At 43.5% G+C, this 23,624-nt stretch overlaps 1 protein-coding gene across 10 annotated transcripts in view; it reads left to right on the top strand.

Moving 5' to 3' along the window:
* The window catches only part of HDAC4 (histone deacetylase 4), a 277,372-nt gene that overhangs the window by 168,267 nt on the left and 85,481 nt on the right, over nucleotides 1-23,624 (top strand). For 5 of the 10 annotated variants that reach the window (XR_012044288.1, XM_072874155.1, XM_072874156.1 and 2 more), the window contains exons 8-12: nucleotides 10,396-10,536; nucleotides 13,519-13,631; nucleotides 18,441-18,557; nucleotides 18,644-18,842; nucleotides 22,255-22,484. Coding sequence is in view for 9 of the 10 variants with exons in the window: in XM_072874155.1 (XP_072730256.1) it covers nucleotides 10,396-10,536; nucleotides 13,519-13,631; nucleotides 18,441-18,557; nucleotides 18,644-18,842; nucleotides 22,255-22,484 (800 nt within the window). In the remaining variant the exon portion in view is untranslated. The remainder of the gene's footprint in view (nucleotides 1-10,395; nucleotides 10,537-13,518; nucleotides 13,632-18,440; nucleotides 18,558-18,643; nucleotides 18,843-22,254; nucleotides 22,485-23,624) is intronic. The other 5 variants (XM_072874161.1, XM_072874160.1, XM_072874158.1 and 2 more) reach the window with 3 other exon arrangements.

The following is a 23,624-nucleotide window of genomic DNA, read 5'->3' as shown; positions in this document are numbered from 1 at the left end:
AAATTTGATAAAATATTTGCAGTTCAAATAACAGAGTCCGTCACAATACAGTTCTGATTACCAGGGCTGGAGTCTGACCAACGTCATCGTTAGGGGTAGGGTGACTTAGGGGGCTGCGGGCAGGCAGTTTGAATGATCATTTCTTCTAGGGTGCGTTTCAGAGTTGGCAGTGTGTCCTGCATGTTGAGAAACTGTTCAGGAAGAATAAATATGTCATTGCGCTGGGTTTTAAAAATACTGCCGTTCTTTACTCTCTCTTATTTAAAGCATCGTGATGTGGTCACAGGTTATCCCTCTGTGCACACTTGGAGATAACTTGCTAGCCTAAATCTCGAGTGTGAATGTTGTGGGAGAGACCCAGTGAAGTGGCCACGCTCGCTTTGGTAGAAGTAGATGTGTGCATGAATAATGTCTTAAGAGTGCTTGAAAACGTTCAGCATGGGAAACAGTCAACGCTTGCAGCGTGCTCCTAATGCATCCTGTCCCCTGAAATCCTACCCTGTCTGATTTGTTTTACTAAATTATGTTCCAGTTTCTTGGCTGTTTGGTTTCTGCATGAAATTGTTTTCCTGTCAGGCTGCTGGCTGGTGCAGTTACTAATTGCTTGAATCCTCTTCTTAGCCTGGCTGGGGGAAGCATTTCACTCGGTTCCCTCTATCTGAACACTTTGGGGCTCTTCCTTTTTTTAACTGAACTAAGAACAGTTTGGTTGGTGCTGCTCATGCTTTTGCTGTTAAATAACTGGATTAACACAAGGATTTTTATTTCCCCTTTTGTGTAGTTTCCTTTATTATATATACGTTTCCTTTAGCGTACACGTTTTGTCGACAGCTGTTGAGAGGGGAGAATATAAGTGACCATTTCTGCACCCAGATGAAAATTGTTGCCTTCCAAATTTAATGAAGCTTCATTATGTGATGTACTGGGACCCTGTAACAAAATCTCTGGAGAATCCTTTCAGAGTGATTTTAGAGTCCGGGTTGGGGCAGTCTTTTGTAGCCTGTTGTGATAACCCTAAGAGTTGTTTGTCAACAGCTTTCTTGGAGCTGCCGAAATTATTTTTGATGTTGCTCTTCAGTTTTGTGTTTCTAAGGAACGTGATGTCCTCATTTTCTCCCCAGGAGCAAGGTTGTTCATGATGTTCCCTGCTTTGTGGAATTTGAGCAGTGGATGTATTAAAACATGCTCTTAATTAGAAAGCCAACACAACCACCGTCATTGAGATTCATAGAAGACTGAAGAGAATTATTTAACTTTTTAACATGCTTTTCCTCTTGCTTACGTAGGGTTTTTTGTTTGGTTTTGGGTTTTTTTACATTCTGTGCAGGGCTGGACCGTGTCCTGTCAGGCACTAGCTTTCCCACTTACTCCTGCATAGAGGTAGCGTAAGGATTCCTCGTGTTCATTGGGACTTGACAGCTAATCAGGATTTCTAATGAAAGCCACAGCATTTCCATTAGGTGTCATTAAAATCAGGAGAAGTTTTGCCAAACTTGGGACCTGCTAGAGCCACCTGGCCAACACGCATTCAGCTCACTGGGATGCATGACCTGGAAACATATCCCTGTATCTATATTTACACCTGACCCCAAAGTGAGAAAAACAGCTAATTTCTTTTGAAGTACTCACAAAAGTTGTTCTCCAAAGTCATAAGCGTAAAAATGGCCGCGTCTGTAGGACCCATGCTGGCTGTGAAGCAGGCTCAGATCTCACTGTGGTTTTGCTCCTGCTGTTGGATAAAGCAAACCTTTCCCCAGACAGCCGCTCTCCTCCGACCCTCCTCATGCCCACGCAGGAGGGATCTTTCCCTTTTCCTCTGCTTAGTTCCCCTGCCCTGGGCTGGCTGCCGGTCTTTAAGCCTTTCTCCTGACAGATCTGTCAGCAGAGGTGAGATTTTTGACAAAGCTGATGTTATCAAAATTGCACTATTGTTTCATTTTGTCCTTTCTTGTTTGTGCTTCTCAACACACTGTTGTCTGCCAAACTGCTGTGGTTCGTTGCGCACAAGAAGACCTCCTGCATCCATCAAGAGCAATGGGTGGCTGGTTTTTGGTGTCTTTGGCTCGGTTCCTGGGGCTACTTGGCCCACGGCTGCTGCAGCCACGGCCACTGTTTTGTGAAGCATCGCTGAGGCTCTGGGTCCTGCCTTTTCCTTTCCCTCCAGTATCCCAGCTGGCTGCACTGGGGAGGTGAAGATCAGAAGGACGTTGATGGGCACGAAGATTTTAAGAAGGTGAAGGATTCCTGTGGTCCCAAATATGTTTTCACTGCAGAGCTGTGGGATAGCATCTCAGGGTGTGAGTTTCCACTATTTCCAAAACTAGACTGAATTGAATGCCAGACTGGGAGCTTACAAAGACATCTTTGGCAAGTATCTGTCTCTGAATTTCCTGCCTAGATAGCAAATGAGTGTGTGCGTGTGTGTGGTATGTACCTGGGGAGAAATGACAAGTAGAAAGTGTCACAGACCCCTCTTTCAGCTCCTTTTCTCTGGGGACCGAGGAAGAACAAGTATCCTACCCGAAACCCTCCCATCCCAGCAATGTCTCTTGCCTTCTGCACAAGTTATGGCAGAAGAAGAACAGGTTATAGGTCAAGTGCTGTGTCTTAGGGCTTGTGGTAAAGAAAAAAAAGCTGTCCTCAACCTTCACAGCCCACGTAGTTAAGAACTGGCAGGAAAGGTCCAAGGAGAAATATTTAGCTCGGCATCATCAGACCATGGCTTATGGACCCCTTTGCTGCAGTGACTTCCCTCAAGGAGTAAAGGAATGCAACAAAAAGGAGACTTCTCCTCGTACTTGCCTGTATGTGGTGCCAGTGGGCAGAGTCCGGCTCATCTGCCGCTTGGAGGGCTGCCCTGGCCAGTGGTTTTCCTGAATTTCACCACCATTTGGGACCTACTGCAGAAGGAATCTGACAAATACATTGCCCCTGCTGATGGTCCCAGCAACCACTTCAGCTTCGAGCCCACCAACCTCCTAAAAGAAACAGAAAAAGTCGGTGGTGTTCTTCTGGCTGAATCAAGCATGAGCAGATTGGGAACAACGACGACTTCTAAGCCCAGCTTGCGCTTAGGTGGGTGATGGTGAGATGTACCTAGGCTGCAGGGTCCCGATCGCTCGCTGCCCACCCAGGGCTGGCCATGAAACAGACAGCGTGGTCCTTCCCTGCCTGCACGTCCCCACCGGGCACCACAAATCGGAGCTTGTGCACGGTGTGCGCTCGCTGGCTCACGATGGGGAGCCCACGGGCTGGCACTAACCGTCTCCTGTTTGCTGATATTCTTGTTCCGTGCAAAAGAGAGGAGCCTGGGGGAGGAAAGCATCCAGCTACCCGTTATGTGGTTGGTTTCCTCACGCTATTGCAGAAGCACAGAGTTGTTTGAGTATTATTTGCAGCTAAGCAGGTGAAATTGTTTTGAACTTCTTGCATTTAAAAGAAAGAAAAGGGAAAATGAAAGGATTTGTCAATAATTAAAACACTGCATTTGTCAAGAAAGGCATAATACCTCTCCGAGTTGGTTCTGATTATTGGAGGGTTTTAAGCGGTTTGTTTTATGACAAAGATTGTTTACAGGAAAATAGAGTAGGCTGAAATCCCAGTGTAGTGTGGGAGTATCATTTAGAGAAAATCTTTGAGCTTTGTACGGCATGGAGTGTCACTCAAGTTCGAGAGCATCTTTGCTTTCCCGCCCACGTTGTCCTTCCAGCTGACATGGTTGGAGGCCTGGCCTTCCCGAGCGGCTCGCTGTGTCCCAGGGACACGTGCGCTGCTTCGGGGTGTGCTCTGCTGGGAGGAGGCGCTGACCTGCGTGATAAATCCCTTTTGTTATAAACAGTTTCCTGCTCCAACTGGAGGACATCAGTCTCTTTTTAATCCAAAAATAACTTATTAAAGGCAAAATTTACTTTATTACTGTGATGCTACAGAATAGCTTCAGACCAGCCCACTGAAATTTCAGAGAGCAGAACAACCCAAAGTGCAGCTGGAGGACCAGCAAACGCCTGCTTTAGTCCCTCCACTTCTTCTGGGTCGTGTCTAAATGCACGCTAGGGAATTCTTCGCTCCCGTGTTCTTCTTCGGCACCCGCAGCTATGAACCTGTGTTCCATGGGCACTCCTCTGCGGTGCTGAGGTTTGCCTAGAGGCAGAAGGAGGAGGCACCCCCTCTCCTTGCTCAGGGCTCTGATAAAGCAGGTGCACTTTTGGCGTGAGTGCTGGGGATCCATGGGGAGAAAGCCAGCACTTCCCGTCAAAGCACTTCTTGAGGAGTACTGTCAATGGTGCGTCAAAGGAGAAACCTCTTCCAGTGGAAGACCAAATGAAGTCTTCTGGTTTAGTGTCACCTTTGGGGAGCAGGGGCTCCAGGAAGCTCAGGACCTAGCCCTCAATCATTGAGTGAACTCAACCTTCTCCTTCTTGGTCCTCTGAGCTCCATCTCTGCTTCACAGGGACTGCCAGGTGTGTGTGGGCTTTCACCTGTATATATGTCTGTGTGTGTGTGTACATATATATATATATATATGCCCAGGTTTGTTCTGGCTGGAGGTGAGACACTTGGAGTTTGGGCCACTGCATCTAGCAGAAAGGAGAATCAAGTCGGAGCTAGGAGAGCGTGACAAGTGCGTGCCTGTCCTCTGTGGGACAGCTTTGACCACGAGCACCGTGTGAACAGCATCCAGAGTGGTAACTTGGAGTGATTTCTCCAAAATGAAACACAACAGCTGAGCTCTAAGGAAACGGTGCGTTGCTCAAGCCGTGTCCTACAGGCTTCTCAACACACTGTTTCCCCTCCCCTGGCCCTCAGCTGTTTGCAACCATGGGTGACAGTGTGAGATTGATTTATTGGGTTTATGTTGCTCTCTTACAGTTCCTTGGAAGAGCATCCAGGGCAGGAGGAGGCTGGAGGTAGGGCAGGTCGCTGCTTCCCATAGGAGCTGCCCAGCATCAGGCAAGGGGAGGGGGAGATGCTTGTGGGACAGGGCAGGGAGGAGGGGAGAAAGGCAAACTGCACAGAGCTGGCAGAGCAAGGCATGGACTCCATCATCACGGCCATGGAAGGAAGGTTTCTAGGTACAGAGCAGACTGCAGCACAAAAAAAAGTGCTTGGTTGGGCCATGAGACACTGGCAAAGGGTGGAGGGGACACCACCATGCGTGTGTTGACCCACCTTGGACGTTTATATACTAACAAGTTACATTTCAGTAAAATTCAGTGCAGTCCTTGAATTTAAAATGCCTGTAGGGTTTTTAGGGAGAAGCTCATTTTAATGTGAGGAGATTGTCCCCAAAAGTTGTGGCCACCGTGGGTCACTTGCTGGGGTCTCCCTGATTTTGTAGCTGCTCCCTGCCCTCGTGTCCAGGCAGCCGGTAGCTCCCTCTGCTACAGGCACTGCAGCTTTTTGGTTGCTGTACAGAAATTGCATGTTTTTCTCCTACCTTCTGCAGAGCTCAGTGCTGTTTTAAACACTTCATTGGAGAAACTCGCTTGGAGGACCTCATTCTCTCCTTTCTATTCCTTATCCCCTTCCACATGTCTCTTATCTTTCCTCTCAGATAATACTTTGAACTGTGCAAAGCTGCTGTCTATTTAGGCTTTGGAAAGGGAAAGACAGAGATGAGATGTGGCATTTCCACGTGTTTTGTTTTTCCTGTCCAGTTTTGGCTACGCACAGCGGAAACCTTCGTGGTGCTCCGTTACGCTGTGATTTTGCATGGTTTTGTAGTCAGGCAAGGAAACGATGGTGAAGCTGTAAAAAGGGTCAAGGTTGTGTGCTCGGTTTAATGGGTGTTAAAGCCGCCTTTCTACTGCTGAGATGCTGCGACTACTCAACTTCAGCATGAAATGTGCCAAAAGTTGGCCTTTAATAAGGTTTCATTTTAAGGACACAGTACTTCCATAAATAGCCCTTCCACAGAGCTCTTACACAGTGCTCGTGCCAACCCAGAGTTAGGAGAAAAGGAGGAAAATCCAGCAAATATCTTTATCTAGCCCTTTGTAATCATGTACCTATGTTCCTAGACACATTATTTCAGGTGATGCCATCCAACATGGTACCAAGATCTTAGTTTCTGCAGAAGAACAGGCTGTCTTGTTTTTATTCTTGTTTTTCTTTCTAGTTTGGGAATTTTCTGCTGCCACTTTTGCCCTGTGGTACCTGTCTCCCCTAGGGACATTTATGGGACCCTATTTTTCTTGTCCCCCTCTATCCTGGTGCCTACAAGTATTGAAAACCAAGAACATGGGCTCGCTTGGGCTTCAGAGGGATAACGGTGAAACAATTTTGAAATATTTTTGTTTGACCATAGGTGAACTTTGCCATGTCCAGCTTTACCAGGTCTTCCTGACTAGATAGGTCATCATCCACTATTTTTGGAGAGGAGAGACCGCACCGTGCACAGGGAGGAGCAGTAATGAAGGTCTGGGATAGAGCCAGCCAGGGAGCAAAGAAGCCGCAGAGAGGGGAGCGAGTGCTCAGTTGCAGAACGTGTGGTCTCTCCTGGTTAAGCAAAAGATAATTTATCTTTGTTAAAATTTTGGGTTGTGCAAAAGGCTAGTTTCAGATAGCTGTCTCTCTCCCTCGCCTATGTTTACCCGTGGGGTGACCTGGATGTTAGAAGAGACAAGGTAATTGTGTTGGCCTTTGCCTGGCTGGTGAGGCTTAGTATGGAGCTTAAAAATAATAATACAGGAATAACAGCCTTTCTCAGTCCCCAGCTGCCAAAATTAAGATATGCAAGGACTGGGATCAGGGTTTTCATGGTGCATTGTTTGCTTTTTTTCATAAATGTGGATGGGTAATGGGAACAGGGCAAACTCTGCCCAGGACTTTGTGTTTTTTGACTTACATAGACTTAATGTCGGATTAGTTCAGCAGCTTAGTGGATGCAATTCTAGGAAGAAAACAATGAGAATGACATAAATGTTGAAGAATTGGATTACATGGGTCCTGCTGCAATAAATGACGTATAAGAGGAGTAACTTGGGTTTGCGCCTGTGTAAACTAGGGAAGCTTTTGGCTTATGTTCTCGTTATTAATTTACTCACTTGGAGAAAAACAAAATATTCTTTGTATAAATCCTTATTATAGGCCAAATTAAGTATGTCACTGCTTAAGAAATCCCACTGGCTTTGTGGAAGCTGACTCAGACTTGGGCATGAGCTTCATTTGTTTGCTAAACAAGAATCAAACTGATTTTTTGATAACTTCACGGCGTTTGTTTAAAAGACTTCACCTTAAGATGTAGAAGACCAGTAAGTTTTGTAATTTAGTCTCCAGTTCTCTTTAAGTTTTTGCTAGCTAGCAGTGATGGGGAGCAAGGCTTTGTTTGGGCATGTTGCCTGACGGGTGAATATCGGGAGATTTTCAGTGGAATTGGTGTTCCCAAGGGAACATTGAACCTGTGTTGACTGTCTGGTATTGATAGTTATGTGTTGTTTAAATTCGTATTTCATACTTTTGAGGGACAGCTCTCTTCAGTTTAAAAATATTTTTTATTATATAGTAGCTTTAAAACCATCTGAATAAGCTTAAATTATTGTTTTGAGTTTTGGAAATGCCTCTGTTGACAGCTACATCTTTTATTATTAAAGATGCTATATGTAAATTTTTTTTGAATTTGAGACTGTTGTGCGCTGCCTGTGCTGAATTTTAATTCACCTACTTTGGTCTATACAGCACCCAATTAAATGCGTGTGGGGATTATGCTCTCTGAGGTCTTGATGACATGTTAGATCTGGGATTATATCTGGGGGATAAATAGAACAAAATCAGAGCCACTAAATAAGTGCAGTTCTTTAAATAGACTTCTTGGTGTTTCAAAACTGGATCTTCCAGCTGAGGAAGTGAAGGAGAAATATACGGAATAGTTTTGCCTGAAAATAGTTTTGTCTGACAAATTATAACACGCTGCTTTCACCATAACTTATTCTCAAGGTATTTTCTCTTTTAAGGCTGTAATTTTCTGTGTTCTTTCCCTTCCCGTTACATGGAAGGATGTTTTTATTGTGGCTTTATGTATGGGACGTATCTGGTCGTGTTGGGTAATCTGTGACCCCAGATCTTATGTTTCCCTGCCTCTTTTTAAGGTGTTTCTGACCAATTCATTCTCTGTATTTGAAAGCCGCACAATTACTTGTCTGTTCCCAGCAGAAAACGTACTTGAGATGAACACCATGCAGGGTATAAATCACGTATGAATAAAATTTGCGCTGAAGAACAGTTTTTATTGTCATGTTTTTCTTTGTCAGAAGACAGATCCTTTCAACAGCTGTGGCATAGGCTTATATTTCATTTGCTGGTTGGCAGTACAAATGTACCTAAAATGGATGTATCGGCATCTAGCTGTGACGTGTTCCCATTTGTTCTTTAAAGTCTTGACCGGAGCATCTAGACAGTTACTAATACTCAATATTTGGAACAAATTAAAGCTGTGAATTAAAGGATGTGGGATGAGGTACCGAATGTTCACGTACCCAAAGACTACTTTTAAAATAGTAAATCAGCTTCTGTTTTGAAGAGAACTTTATATAGTAGCTAGTTAGAGCGTGTGCTTGTATTTTAACTGGTCCACTCTTCTAATATTGCCCTCTGAGCAAATGACAGATTTGCATTCAGTCCCTTGCCATTTTATATGCAAATGCCCTATAAGATGATTCCCCTGTTTGCTAATGCACTTCATACTGCATTTAAGCATCATCTTGAGAAGTCTGACACTTTTTTTTTAGTGCTCCCTTTATCTCTTGCTGGCATTTTTCTGTCCAAAACAGACATGAAAAGCTCTTTATTTTATTTTTTTTTCCCTCCCAAAAGTTTCATCAAAGAACTGTTTTGATGGCTTAACTTCAAGCATTTGGTATTGAATTCATCAGCCTTCTGATTTTTGAGCCCTGCAATTAATGTTGTCAGGCTTGATCTTTTACGTGACCCAGTGGTCAAAGCCAACTGTAGGGAAATGTATCTGTAGCCAGACTTAGTTAATTCAAATCAGTTTGTAAACCCTATTTTAATTCTTCTAAAGAAATGTAGATTATTGGCCCTGGAGTGTAGGGAGCTGAGAGTATCGGTAGTTAATGGTGAGAGCACAGGATTTGCCGGTTCAAAGGGATTAAGCCACAGAGTTGTTAAGAGGTTGAGGAAGGGAAAAGATTGGGCCAGTTCACAAATCTCATAACTGTCAGGAGCCCTCAAGCGCCAAAGCAGATATTTCATGTATACCCAAGAGATCAGAAAGTTTACAGAGAAAATCATCTTGCAGGAGGAATCTTGACTTAAGGCTTCATTACCTTTATAAAAACTTGATAAGCTGTGCCGTGCAAGCGTGTGTGGTGTTGCCAGCTGTCATTAACCCAGAGGCATTAGGGGTTCCCAGGAGCTCTGCTCTGACTTTTGGAGAAACTAAATCTCAGGATTTGGGTACAGCAGAAGTCTTTAAGAGACTCTCTCAAAGGTACGATGTACACAAAGCAAGTCAGACTGTGGTCTCAGGAAATACATGTGCACCTACCCTTGGCAGCCCTGAATTTTCAAAGTATTTGATGTGTTTTTAGATAACCATATCTAAAACTGTGTGGCTGTGATGATGTAAGCAAGTTGTTCCCCAAATAAACGAACCTTCCCCTCCCTGGCGTTGGCTTTGGTCTTGGCCACACTCTCATGCCCTTTTTCTTGAGTTGACACTGGCTCCAGTTGACACAGGCTCATCTGACTCCAAGGTGAGTTGCTTCATTCAGAGAGGTGAAACAGCAGGAAAACATTGACCTGTTTTGGTTGTGGGGTTTGATTTTCGTGTTTTCTTTCCCCCTCCCCGGCGTACCTCCCTAAGCCAGCTCACCCTGGGGTCGGATGACTCCGAGGGTGTGGAGCTGCCCATTTTCAGCAACACATCGCAGATAGCGTCTCAGCCCCACGGTGATGCTCCACGCTGACCAAACAGCAACATCTCAGTTGGTGATGACCAAACAGCAACATCTCAGTTGTCTCACCAATTCTTGTGTTGATTCTTTAGATCCCATGAGTTAGGTTTACCACTGGTTTGGAACCAAGTTGGGCAGAGGTGGGAAACTAGGGGATGTGAATGGTGCTTCCTGCGCTAGTCCAAATGAGTTCACAGCAGATTGTGTGTCTGTGTCTTCACGTGAGAGAAGACGTTGCAGGATGGTTATTATTTTTTAATTAAAATGCTATTGACTTTCATTGCCAGTGAATTCAGATATAACATAGGCTGGGACCTGTTCCTTATATTAAGAAGTCTTTGTTCCAAATATATGCTATGAAATGACTAATTTCATTTAGGCTTCTGCAAATGCTGAACTGCAACCCAGCCTTTGCATTGAGTAAAAAACTACTGAAATAGTATTAACCAAAACACTGTTTGCTTTTCCTTTTTCTGTTCAGCGTCTGAACCCAATCTGAAGTTACGATCCAGACTAAAGCAAAAAGTTGCTGAAAGACGGAGCAGCCCCCTCTTGCGCAGAAAAGATGGTCCGGTGGTTACTGCTCTTAAGAAGCGCCCGCTGGATGTCACAGGTACGTCGGGTAAGCAACAAATCTGCACCGGCAGCCACATAGTCAATGAGATGTCCCTTTCCAAAATTAATTCCTGCATCTAGTTAATTGGGCAGTCTGGATCTCTTGTGTGCCTCTTGGCGTTGGCGAAACCTGGACGAAGTGGGCAGAGTTCAGCAGTGGGTGCTGCAGGTGCGTGTCAGCAGCGTTGGTCCGTTGGGTACCCGTCTGTTGAGACAGCGTTACCAACGCAATGAGCTTTTCTTGTCGTTTGTTTTAAGACGTGCGTAGACAGATGTAGATATGCCACCAGAGTGCTATTTTTTTTCCCAAGCATTTCTATGGTCTTCAGCAACAGGTTGTTGAGAAATAAAATTTCTCAAAGGTGATCCTGTTAGTATCCATGGGGAGGCCATAACTCAGGGCTGTCATCCTCCAGCAGTAAGTGTTTTACAACCCCTGTTTGTTTTAGGCTTTGGGCAGGCTGCCATGATTCCTTGTTAAGTAATTACGCCAAAGTTTTAAAACATGTAAGGCATTTTTTAATATATATAGCTGATATTTCGGACTACTTATTTGACAGTTTCTTCTTGAAAAATAATATTCTTCTGGGAGTAAAGTTTGTAAGGAGGGATCAGAGTAAAGTAGATTATATAGATTACCATAAAGTTAATTCTTAGCACCATCTAGGGATGCCTCTGTGTAAGTACCACTATGTGACAGTTTTTCCAGACTTTTGTCTCACTTTAAGGCACACTATCATCGTTCAAACAAACTCAAAGTGAGCTCTCTTTAGAGAGCCGGGTGGTTTGGGGAGACCCTGGGGCAGCTATGCACCACTCTGTCCGAGCCTCTGCTTGCAGAGGGAATAGATGATTTCAACAGCTAAGCATAATTTGTATCAGATCTGAAAATGGAATTTACTTCACTCCTCATATGTTGCTATATGTCACATGGCTTTTAGGATAAATCAAGCCCTAATGGCTGACAGTTTGGTCCCAGTAATGCCTTCAGAAATGGCAGTGGAAGCTCCAGCTTCTCACTGAGCATGGACCTGGTTCAAGAAGCCAACCTGGAGCCTGGCTAGAAAAATAGTTGAGTTGTTACAGTAAGAGGGGAATTTTGAATGGAAAATAACTTTCAAAAGAAGTCCCGCTTCAGGGAATAGAAGTTATGTTTAGTTCTTGAAGAATACATCTTCATAGAGTCACAGTCTGAACGTGGCAGGTACTTTTTCTATGTCTAGGTAGTATACACAAGATCTCATATGTTGTAGTTAATGACATGGTCCCAGAAAAAGCATGTATTTTCCATGCAATCAGAATATTTTTTCAAAAGGCCTAGACTCTCTGAAGCTGCTTTCCATGGAGAAATTAAATTTTAGGTGCTCAGTTGGGTGTTACTCAGTGACGAGTTTTCTCGATAGTGAGGTGCTTCCCCAAATGCACAGTCAACAAAAAGCAACAAGGCTTCTTTTTTTTTTAAAAAAAAAAATCTCTTTGTTACTTTGCTGGCAGTACTTGCAAGGATCAAAATAGCAAAATATTATGTACAGAATAATGCCACAAAAGAAATAGCTTTAAAAAAATCCCCCAAATTGTAACAATTGGCTTTTATTTCTACTGGGGCACCCTCGAGCAATTATGAGACTGCTGCAGCCTGAACCATTGCAGCCGCTGGGAAATTCTTCTGGCGTTGGGCAAATCCTGTGCTTGGGGAGGAGGAAAGTTCAGAAAAAAAGTTTTAATGTTATTTACCTTCCAAAATAAAAGGAGAAATACTGGAAGCTGTGCCATACACCAGGTGAGAGTCCTTGTGAGGGAAGTTTTCTGGCAGTTGCAATTTTGCGCGCTGTTTTTGTTGTTTTTTCTGCATCATTGATGGGGAGGCTTTGATTTCAGGCTGGTCTTCTCTCTGGTTCTGGTTAGCGAGTTGATAGGGAACGTCTTGATAAAATATACAAAGCTGATAGGATTTTCTGAGCGTTCAGGTGATAACAGAATTATTTTAAGGGATTAACTCTGCCTTGGGTATTTCCAATGAGAAAGTGTTTTACTCCCTTAGTGGAGAAGACTTACCAAAAAAAAAAAAAAAAAAAAAGAGGCAGTGATTTGAAACAGCTTTACTGTTTTGGACCCTGTAGAGTTTTGCCTGATTTTTGTAAAATGCGCTCAGCCATGACCATGGCCAGTTGTCCGTCCAGTCCCATGTCACTCAAGCAGCTTTTAAATCTCTCTAATTTGCCATCCTGGCAAAATATTTTGGGAGATCAGTGCCGTGGGAGCTGTTGTGTTGTGTGAAGGGCAGCACAAGGGAGGTCGTGTTTCTCCGAGGACCCAGCGCGGTGTGGGCGCTTCCCACGCGATGGGGACGGGGACATCACACGTGCCCGCTCGCCTGCACCAGAAAATCTTGGTGCTTCTTTATAAAAGCAGAGTTCAGCTCTCACGCACAATCACCGTGAGGGCTCGGTGCTGGCAGTGTATTTCCAGTAAATCCAGATGCACTGGAGGCCTGCATGGGAAAATGTCAACGCTGAGACGGTTCCCTGGTTGTTCCAGCGTGAAGTCTGATGCAATACGTCGCGAGAGGGTGTCCAGCGTGAAGTCTGATGCAATACGTCGCGAGAGGGTGTCGTTAGGGTTATAGGCTAAAGAGGGTGAGAGAAGCACTTCTAGAAAAATGAAGCAGGACAATCTGACATCCTCCAGTTTGACCTCTTCAAGCCTTTCATGTCTTTTATTATCTTCCAATCATATTTAAAGTTATTAACGTACTATAAGAGAAATCCCCATGAGGAGAAGACATAACTATGGTAAGTAGGTACTTGGACAGACCATTTGAAAGTGTTTGTCAGTATTTTAAGAGTCCTGGGAAGATTTAGGGGGGGAAATGGGGAGGAGGAGGAGGATTGCTTTCCTCCAAAACAAAACTCGAAGGGTTGTTATCTGTCTAAATACCATCGTGGAGATTGTTTGTAACGCTAAAAGTTGGTTTTGGATGTGTTTTTAGACTCTGCATGCAACAGTGCTCCTGGATCTGGTCCCAGCTCTCCAAACAACAGCTCCAATAACATAAGCGCCGAGAACGGAATTGCAGGATCAGTCACGAGTATTCAAGCAGAGGTACAGAGCCCTTCCTCACTCTGATTTTTAACGCTTGGGTTTCTAATCAGTTTTTGCAGAGTTTTAGGAATTTAGGCATACAAACTAGTGCGCACCATGGGGGGAAAAAAAAAAAAACCACAACCCAAAAACCAAACCAAACAAAAAACCCAGATCGTGACTTGGAGCGGACTTTGGGAATTACTTCTCAATCTGGGCTGACAGGATGCATTATCTGTTTATTAAATCCAGTTTGAGCCAGCTCACAAGCTGCTTGTGGTAACTTGTAGTGGTTTTGTTGTGAGGAGAGAGTAAAAATAAAGTGACTTAGCAAGGTGAAGCATGAAGAGCGTTTCCTGGTCAAATGCAAGTATTTTAAAATTTGGGGAATCTGTACTCATACGTAGGGTGAATTTGTCGTGTGCAGTAGGCTACTCTAAATGTGACCAAACCACAACTGGATTAAGGGGAACGGATTTAACCTTTTCCTCCCCACTTAGGGATTTGAAAGCTTGGTGCCTGATGCCATGTGCTAGTTCATAATCCCATAAGCTTTCACCATCACTTGAGGCATCTGCTATGGATGTCAAGGGCGGGTTGTTGGACTGGGTAAACTGGGGTTTGATTCAACACAGCAGCTCCTGTGTTCAGGGTTACCGAAGCCCACCTTTTTCTAAGGGCAGATATTGGGATATGGGTCATGTTAACTTGCTCCCACCTGCCTGTAGAAAACCAGTGTGGTTGTGTAATGTTACTGGTGCATTTCTGTTTTATCCAGCTTACCATTAGCTGTTGTCCCCGTGAATATAGTGTCTGTCTTAACATCAGGACTGTAAAAACAGGCTTGGGCTTGTTCTCCCCAAATTGTCATTTAGAATTGAAAAAGGCTTCTTATGGTATAAGTGTAAGCCCTTATTGCTTTCTAGTTTTGTACAGACTTTCACTTTATTTTTATTTCTAATGTAGTGTGACAGCATTTAATATGGGGAATATGCCTTCTACTCCACCCTCTCCCCTGCCAAATTACCCAGCACCCATCTACATCCGCTCTAGTCTACTGTAGACCTTACAAGATTAGACAATTATTGTAAAGATTAAGACAGTATAAGGTGGAGTCTTCACTTGACACGGGCAGCTGAAGCTGCTCTAAAGAGACGGTGCTTTTGAGATGCACGCCGACCATGCAGTAGTTTGGAGCAGACCTGGGAAAAGGTACCTTACATACAGGGTTATTTATTGGGCTTGCAGAACTGAAGACCGGCTGAGCTGAGGGCACATCTTAGGTACGTTCGTGTTAGCCCCAGGAAGACTAGCACTTAGTTACCGGTTTTGCTGATCCAGGAGCTGTCAATCTTGTCTATACTTAGCAAACTGCAAATCCCCAATTACTGCTGGTGGAAAAACTAGAGGTTTCAACAATTTCTTGTGAATAAACAGAGCAGGCAGCTTCCCGTAAGTCAGTGTTAGCTCATGCAGGTGAATGTGAAGCTGTAGTATTCTACTTAACCATTTTATTTTTCAAGTAAATAATTTGAGCTAATCATCTGTGACTAAACCACCAATACCTAATAAAATGGACACAGACTATAAGAAAAACTCTTTTCATCAACTGCTTGTAATGCAGCAATTTTGTAAGTTAGGCTGAGGCACAGACAACTTGGAAAAAAAAACCCTGTACTGCCAAAGCCTTTCCCTGGGAGCTGTCATTGCCTCTTTTGCAACTGTACCGCAGTGGGTAACTCACAGTGATGCCGCTGCATGCGAGGAAAGAAGCGTGTTCATCTAGAATTTTAACCAGAGCAGCATTTGATGCACCATCTCCAAACAACCTATGCGAAAAGGAGGAAGAAAATCTAGTTTTCATTTCCCTGAAAATAATGTCTAGAGGTTTTTTCACCTTTTTATAATTTTTGGAAAATAGGAAAAATATAACATAAAAATGATTGTGCAGTTCCAATTTTAAAACTGCCCAGGCCTGTGTTAAGTATACTGGATCATTGCCATCAGAGAACAGAATGAAACATAAATCACTGTGTGATGGCAAACAGAACATCGATAACCTGTTGCACAGACTGTTCTCCTCCCAGCATTTCAGGCGTACTTGACTGGCTTAGCTGAATGTCCTAGTTCTTTGCATTTGTTTTGGGGGAAAAATAACTCTGCACTTTCTTCCAGCATTTCATGTTGTTTGATACTAGCTGATCCAGTGGCCTGTATAGGTTCATTTGGGGAAAAAATAGCTGGGCAAGGTAGGGTTTTGGTTTCTTTAAAATCTTCTTCAGTAGAAGTAGTATTACCTGGCAGCCCAAGTGTTGGAGATTTCTTTAATACTAGTTGACCAGGCTTTCTCATGTTCTCACTTTTAAATATTTAGAAATATTTAAATGTTTCTGAAAAAATAATGTGGCCAACTTTGTGTTTCATGCTTACCTTCGTGTTTTCTTTTAAATGAGAAATATGTCTCTCTGATTCTTAGTTTGCTAGGTCACCTCTCGAACCATTTCAGATACGTTGGAAGATGGTATCTGGGTTTATTATTTAAGTTTCAATGCTTGCCTTCAATATGGAAAGACTACAGCTCTCTGCCTCCTTTTAAAATAGACAATATCTATTTTTAAACACTGTTTTTAAATCTAAAGGTTTTTCCATCTCTGAAAGGTACATGATATTCATTGCCATTGCAGTTGATACAAGACTATAAAAAGTACTTGACTGCGGATGAAAATTGTACACGCTGAAATTGTTCTCTTCTGTGCAATTCAAAAAATGTTTGTGTACAGCCCATAGATGGGATCTGTATATTTAAAGTGATGATAATGCTGCTAAATATCATATGCTGATAGCGTCAAGCTGCTGCGTTTTTCTCTTTGCTGTTTTTAAAACAAATCCCCAGGAGACAATATGAGGCACAACTACAGGGTATCGATTGTTCAAAGAGAAAATGGATGGAGTTTTGTTTCGTTTATTATATCAGTAAAATATTTCATTACTCTGCTGGCAATAACCATCTTATTCTCGATGTGGCATGCTAACATTATGTAATTTAAATTAAAGCAAAATTGCCAGTAGTGCTCAGAATTACTTGGGGGAAGAAGTGTGTGGGTATGCACAATCACACGCCCTTACCAGGTACCGCTCAACAGCAAAATGCTCCCTGCAAAGTTCCTCCTTTGGGGCAGGAATTTGTGAACCGAGATCTTAAAAACAGATTTACTCTTTTTACGGGAGAACTGATCTGTAATGTATTTTCAATAAGCTTGAATGACATTAATGAAAGCACAAGAAGGCAAAAGGAAATAAGAAAAAATTCACTTTGCAGATGAAATTTTGCACAAGTTCGTATGAAAGCTAGGTGACGTTGCTGAACGTCAGGAGTTTAGACAAAGCTGGACACTGGAAGAATGACTGGCAAGTTAGCGGCACATCGAAGAGCCCGTTTGAAAAGACAGCGCAGTGTCTGATAGCGGTGCCAAACGCGGTCGTGGGAAGGCTTTGCTGCTCCTGTCCTTCTTGCACGGGCAGCACCAAGCTCAGGTGCAGAGGTGGGGTGTCCTGCTAACGCTGTCAGCTGCTCCACTTAAACTGTGATTCATCAAGAAGGCAGGATTGCCTTTGAAGGTTGTTTTCTAGAAAATGTTTGGTTTCCATTGTTAGCTCTTAGGTGCTTTTTTTTTCTCCCTAATAGGTTGCTGCAGGTTTGGGGCTTTTTTTAAGTTTCACCTTAGAGTCTTCAAGGGGGAAAAACAGGGTTTTATTATCCAGAGCTGTCCCAGCCCTGCAACCAAGGAAACAACCCGCAAAGTCTCATTGACTTACAGGACTATGAATTTAGGTCTAAAATGCATAAAGCCATGCTTCAGATCTCTGTTACATCGGTATAGATTGTTCCATAGTGTCACATTAAGTTAATCATAATCCCTTTTTTCACAACAGCACCCGAGTTAAACAGTAGAAATTCTACAGAAAGTCTTTTTGAAATCTAAACTCTATTTTGTTTAAGTTGGAAAATCGCCTGCAGAGAATTCAGGGTGATCAGAACACTTGTTTCCTAACAGGAAAATCGGGCAGTTTAAAATAATGTAATTTGTATAGTGGGTTTTCTAGCACGTATTTCAAATCAATCTTGTTCTGAAATTAAAGGTATTTTTACTTAAGTGTTCCTGCTTTAAATGGCCATAAGATAATTCAGTAAATCTCACATTTTACCCTGAAAATCAGGAAACAGCTACATAAATGCAACCTTAAAGCTTTTTGATGAAATTTTGAAGTCTGATTTAAGCTAAAGCACACTAGTAAATAGCATAAATTGTCTGTGATTTGCTAAAGAGAACAACAGCCATTGTAATGCCTTTTTTTTTTTTTTAAGGTAATCTGTTTAAGCTTTAAGAGGGCAAATACTTCAGAAGGACAAGTAAGCTGTTAAATCTTCTTTGCAAAAGCTTTTTGCAGTGGCGCTGCATGAAGACTGAGCAGAAGCAGAGTACCAGTGAGGATGCAGCGTTGATCTTTAGTCTCTAAGAAAGATCAAATAAACTGTAAAAGGTTTCTCTGTAGGGCAGAGATGTTGGTGGCAGTTGCAGAGCGAGATCATCCCTGTGTTGGTTATCCTGGTCTTGTCACCCCGGTGTGGCCACGGCATCGGCGTGCAGGGCAGGCACCTAGTCTGTGCCTATTTAGGCTGGATCTGAAGCACAGCTTAGCTCCCCTGTTCAGTGTTTCCAGTGTCAGCTCTGTGCGTTTCTGATGTGTCCTCACAGCAAGTGTACTGTGTCCTTGATCCGATCTGTGGATCCTCTCTCACCAGGACGATGTTCTTGATTTTGTTTCCAGACCAGCCTGGCTCACAGACTTGTGAATCGCGAAGGCTCGGTAACACAGCTTCCACTCTACACGTCTCCCTCCTTGCCCAACATCACGCTAGGACTGCCTGCAACTGGCCCTTCCAGCGTAAGTGGGGGGGGGTGCAGCCTTTGAAATGCTGCTTGCACCGATTTATCCCTTAACCCACTGTGCCGTCAATTGCGCGTTTGCAGGGAGGATCAGCACAGCAGGATGCGGAGAGACTTACTATCCCAACCTTACAGCAGCGGATCTCTTTATTTCCTGGCACTCACCTCACTCCCTACTTGAGCACTACAACATTGGAAAGAGATGGGGGAACTGCACATAACCCCCTTCTGCAACACATGGTCTTACTGGAACAGCCAACTGCACAAACTCCCTTAGTCACAGGTGAGCGCTCCGTAGATAATGTGCAAAACTCAGTCCCAGCTGGGGAAGGAGAGCAAGTGACATCTGTTGGGTTTTTGTAAAGTCTGTTCTCTTGTACAAAAGAGATTCCGCATCATCTGTACATTCTGTAGGTATAACATAAAACCTTTGGGATGTGTTTGTTGATACGTTGGATAGTGGTGGCACTTGCAAAATGAGAGGTTGCCCACCTCATCCAGAGGTAGGGGGAAGCTGCCTTGTCATTTTGGCGAAATGAAAATAAATAGTATTTACTTCCATAAGGAAAGCACAAGTTTGTAGGTCACAATTTAAAACTGTATAGTTAGAGTCCTAACCACTTTAGATTAAAGTTGAGACAAAAATGTTGTGTCTTATGATTACCCTTCCTGTTTATCACGGATGGTTTCTATTCTGTATATGAAAGGCATGCATTTACAAAATCTCAGATTAAAATACTTGCCTTTCATCATTATTATAAATGGCAAAAACATGGCAAAATCAACTGCATTCAAACAGATTGTATTTGTTTGTATATGTTACATTTTCAGTATGCTAATTGCTTTGAATCACTCCCTGTGTCATATTTTCAGAATTAAGTACCTGTGGGAAGACACATTTCTATAAATAGGGTTGATTCAAAGCAATGATCCCCAGTAGGATGCATTTCTGTTTTACAGTGTGTAATGCTGGGACAAAGGATGTTCTGCGTAACTTATAGACGTGTTGATTTTTATTTCTTTCCTTCCATTTCTAATGGAAACTCTTGAGAGATGTCGTTCCCCGAAGCATTACAGCACAGCTCTGGTTTGGCTTGTGTCTGCTTTTACATTCACATCCCAGGAGTATACGTGGGGTTGTGATAAGCGTATAAGCACGTACATATGGGGAGGCTGAAGCACAGAAGTGCCGTATTTAGCCAGCACTCTCGGAGCCGTGAGAGTGGTGTCTGCAGATTCCTTGAACCTTTACGTAATTTTCTGTTGCCTCCTTCTGCCACGGTTGCTGTGGCATGACGGGGTTACCCAGAATCGTGACATGGCTCTTCACCAGTTGCCCTTTGCCCAAGGTCTGTTGATGAAGAGCCATTGGGGAAGATTTCCCCTCTTGTGCTATCACCAAAACTTTCTTCTCTGTTTGTGCTGGCATTTGCTTTAAAGCACACATAGGAAGAAGTGCTGTTCTGTTTCCTATTTGACGTCTCTGAGAGCTTCCCTCAGTTTACAGTGTACTGTGTTTGCTTCCAAGTGTATTCCTTCTAGTCCACCTGCTACGTGTGGTTTTTCAGAGTAAGTACAACATGTTGTAAACCAACACTTAAAAATATTCACTGTACAACAGAACAACAAGAAGAAACACATGTTCCAGATGCAGCAACTGAAAGAGAGCAAACTAATACATAGTCTCAAAAGCCCTAAGTGGACTGGCTGCCAAACTACAGTTAGTACTTCGAAGTTCCTTGGAAGCAAAGTGGAGTTTATTAGTATTCTGCTGATAGCCTTCAGCTCTGGAGATAGTCTCCTAACGGCTGGAAAATGATCCAGCACGATGGCATGCTCTTTCTGTGCTGGAAGGTAGACACGGGGGTTTGGGGAAACTAGAGCAGAATTCCTTAGGTCTGCCGTTCCTCTTGTGACAGATCACTCTGGGTAACACTCTTCACGTTGATGTGTCTGTCTGAAGTAGGAACAAGGTGTCTCCCTGGAAAGCTTTCACAGGAGGACCTTGGTCGTTCACTTGGAGGAAGGTAGTCTTCCAAGCTGTCCTCTGCACACTCTATAGGATCCCTTCCTCTGCTGTCTAATTTGAACTTTCGGTAAGAGGAACTGTGCTATGAGGGAAATGGGCCACATCTTTCCAAATTACTCATATATTTGTACACACACAGATGTGTGTGTGTGTATACAGACGTTTATAGAGACACACATTTATAAAATAAGATACCCTTTTGCATGATTCTTTTCAGAAAAGCAAAGGGTGGGAGAAACTTGGTAACTCTTTCCCCAAGAAGAGAGGCTTTTAAATGAGTCGGTCTCTTCCACGTAGGGCAGTTCTGTGAATCAGTGGGAAAAGGAGGGAATGTCCTGGGACAGAAATGTCCAGGTGTTTCTTTTCCACTGTATTCAGCTGGCTGCAGACTTCTGGGCAGCTTCTCCCTCTTCTCAGCCGAAGACTGAAGAAAGAGAAGATACAACTTCTCTGACCCTTGAACTGGGCAGTATTTCTGAATGTTACTGACCGCTTGTGCAGTCTTTAGTTTGTTTTATACAACGAGGTAAAGCAAGAGAGTACTGTTTTCCTAAAAGTGTGTGCAGCCTTATCCGCATTAGGGAGACAGCACTTCACACCAGTGATGCCTTTCTATCCCAAGGTGTAACGAGCAAAAGTAAAGGCTTATCCTCAGCTCCTCCACCCTCGGGTTGGGCTTTGTGTTGGGTGTGTCTTCATGTCCCAGCTTTCTAAGAAGTATGTGAAGGTATGTTTGCAGAGAGCAGAGCAAGAACTAGCTTACCCCAAGAACAGCTAAAAAGGCAAGACACTTCCTAAAGACCTGCCCTTACCGGAGCTCCGATAGGTTTTTCACATGGTAGTCATCAGACAGCCAAATTGCCAAGGGCATGTGAGTAACACAAGTTATCCCAAAATAACCTTATGTTTTCATTAAGCTGCTAGCATGTATACACAGGACAGTGGTGGAAACAATTCTAGCTATTTGTCATCTTAGCCTCTAACTTACCTTCTTTTTACAGAAATAATGAAGCCTGATGACTCCCTTATTCCTGAAATGCTTCCAGGGAGTGCCTTTGTCCAATGCAAACCTGGTCAGGGGTTTATCACGTGGAAGTTTTCATCCCTAGTCATTTCTGCGGGGCAGGGTGTAGCACAGCCAAGGGCAGACGTGCTTCCCTCTGTGGTCTGGAGTGGGAAGCAGCTTCATCAGCACCCATCATCCTTCAGCATATCCAGTGAGCCCCCTGTAAGGTGTACTTGCTGGATGCTGCGGGGTGGCAGCTTGGGTTGGGACTTTCCTAGAAATGAACCCGGGATTACTCCCTATACCAAGGCAAGCTGTAAGACTTTAACTTCTCCAAACTACCACTGTGATCTTAATTCATGTCACCCACCGAGCGATGGAAGGGTCCGTAAGGTATTGCTGATTTTAAGAAACGTTTCCCTAGGGTCTCTGAGTAAACAAGCAAACAGAATTCGAAAGAAAACAAAGCATTACTCCATCCAATGGTAATTAATTGTTATCTGTTCTCTTTTAAGGATGCTTCAGCTGTAAATGACGAGGTAGCTGGTTTTAACGTTATATATCATTGTCACCATCAGCGTTACTCAACAGTCGTTTTCTCCCTTCCTTTCTTCTTCCTTTTTTTCTTCTCTGCTGTTTTTTCCTCCATATTATCTTCAGACTGGTATCTTTCAGGACTGCCCCTCCACGCACAGTCTCTGGTTGCTGGAGAACGGGTCTCCCCTTCAATACACAAACTCCGGCAGCATCGCCCGCTGGGGCGCACGCAGTCTGCTCCCCTTCCCCAGAACGCCCAGGCCCTCCAGCAGTTAGTGATCCAGCAGCAGCACCAGCAGTTCTTGGAGAAACACAAACAGCAATTCCAGCAACAGCAACTGCACATCAACAAGGTAGGCATGACGCTTGTAAAGTCTTTCTTCCTCATACAGCATCAATACCAACTTTAGACGACACTATTTCAGAGTTTCTTGTGTGATAATGTACGTGGTCTCGACCTCCAAAACCAACTGGCCTTCCTCCTTGAACCTCTTTTTCATGATTTTGAGAAATACCTCAACAAGGATGTGGACATCCCTCACCAAGGCGAGGATCAGTACCTGTGTTGCAGACAGTGGAAGGCAGTACAGTTCAAACTTCTGGCTTTCCAGTAATACTTCTTAAGGTTGTCATTGCTGCCATTCACCCACATCAGCATCTTTTGTCAGTTTTGTAGCAGAAAACATAAAATGCTGTCAAGGAATATGGGGAAAATACCTGCTGTGTATATAGACAGTTTAAAAGGGAGAAGGAGCAGTAATATGGATTTGAGAAAAAAATAAAAAGTGAGGGATTTCAGCCATGACAACACCAGAAAATAATTGCAAGTGAAGATATTCAGATTTACTGAAGCATTTTTCTCTGGAATTACCTTTGGAAAGAGAAAAGCTGTTGCCATCTCCAATCCAGATTCTCTTAACTACAGCCCTGTGTAAAGCATGACAGTGTCCTATCCATTTCTTCTCCTGAAAATGAGGACAGTATTGCTGTGCATCCTGCAGAGGTGGTTTTGAAGATCAATTAGATGTGATTCAAAAATTGCTTTGAAGAAAGCAAGCACTATGTTTACTACCTCGCTTTCAGTAAATCACTTGGAGAACATCAGGTGAACATTGCAGAGCACCATTCATCAGTGCACAGATTTTGCATTTGCTGCGTAGCTGAAATCATCTGTCTGGGCATGCCAATATTACAGCGAAGCTGAAACAAAGCTGCTTTGAGATGATTGCATTGAGCATGCATTAAAAAAGGCAAACTCTATCCTGATGTTTTAGCCTACGGCAAGGTAAACCTCACCTTTTATGTGCAAGAGGTCTGATCACAAGTGGTATGGAGGGAGCTGTGACATTTTACCCCAGCTGAGGTTTTCTCCCAGGATTTCAGAAGGCACAGTCTGTTGCTAGACTTGCAATATAAAAAGGCTGTTGGGGAAGGGGGAAATCGATGATAATCAGTGTGATATTTTTCTGAATCTGATTTTTGTACTGTTCTGA

The sequence above is a fragment of the Ciconia boyciana genome, chromosome 10 (assembly GCF_034638445.1).
Source record: "Ciconia boyciana chromosome 10, ASM3463844v1, whole genome shotgun sequence".
NCBI lineage: Eukaryota > Metazoa > Chordata > Aves > Ciconiiformes > Ciconiidae > Ciconia > Ciconia boyciana.
Note: the sequence above shows the minus strand (reverse complement) of the source record. Positions and strands in the feature narration are given on the sequence as shown.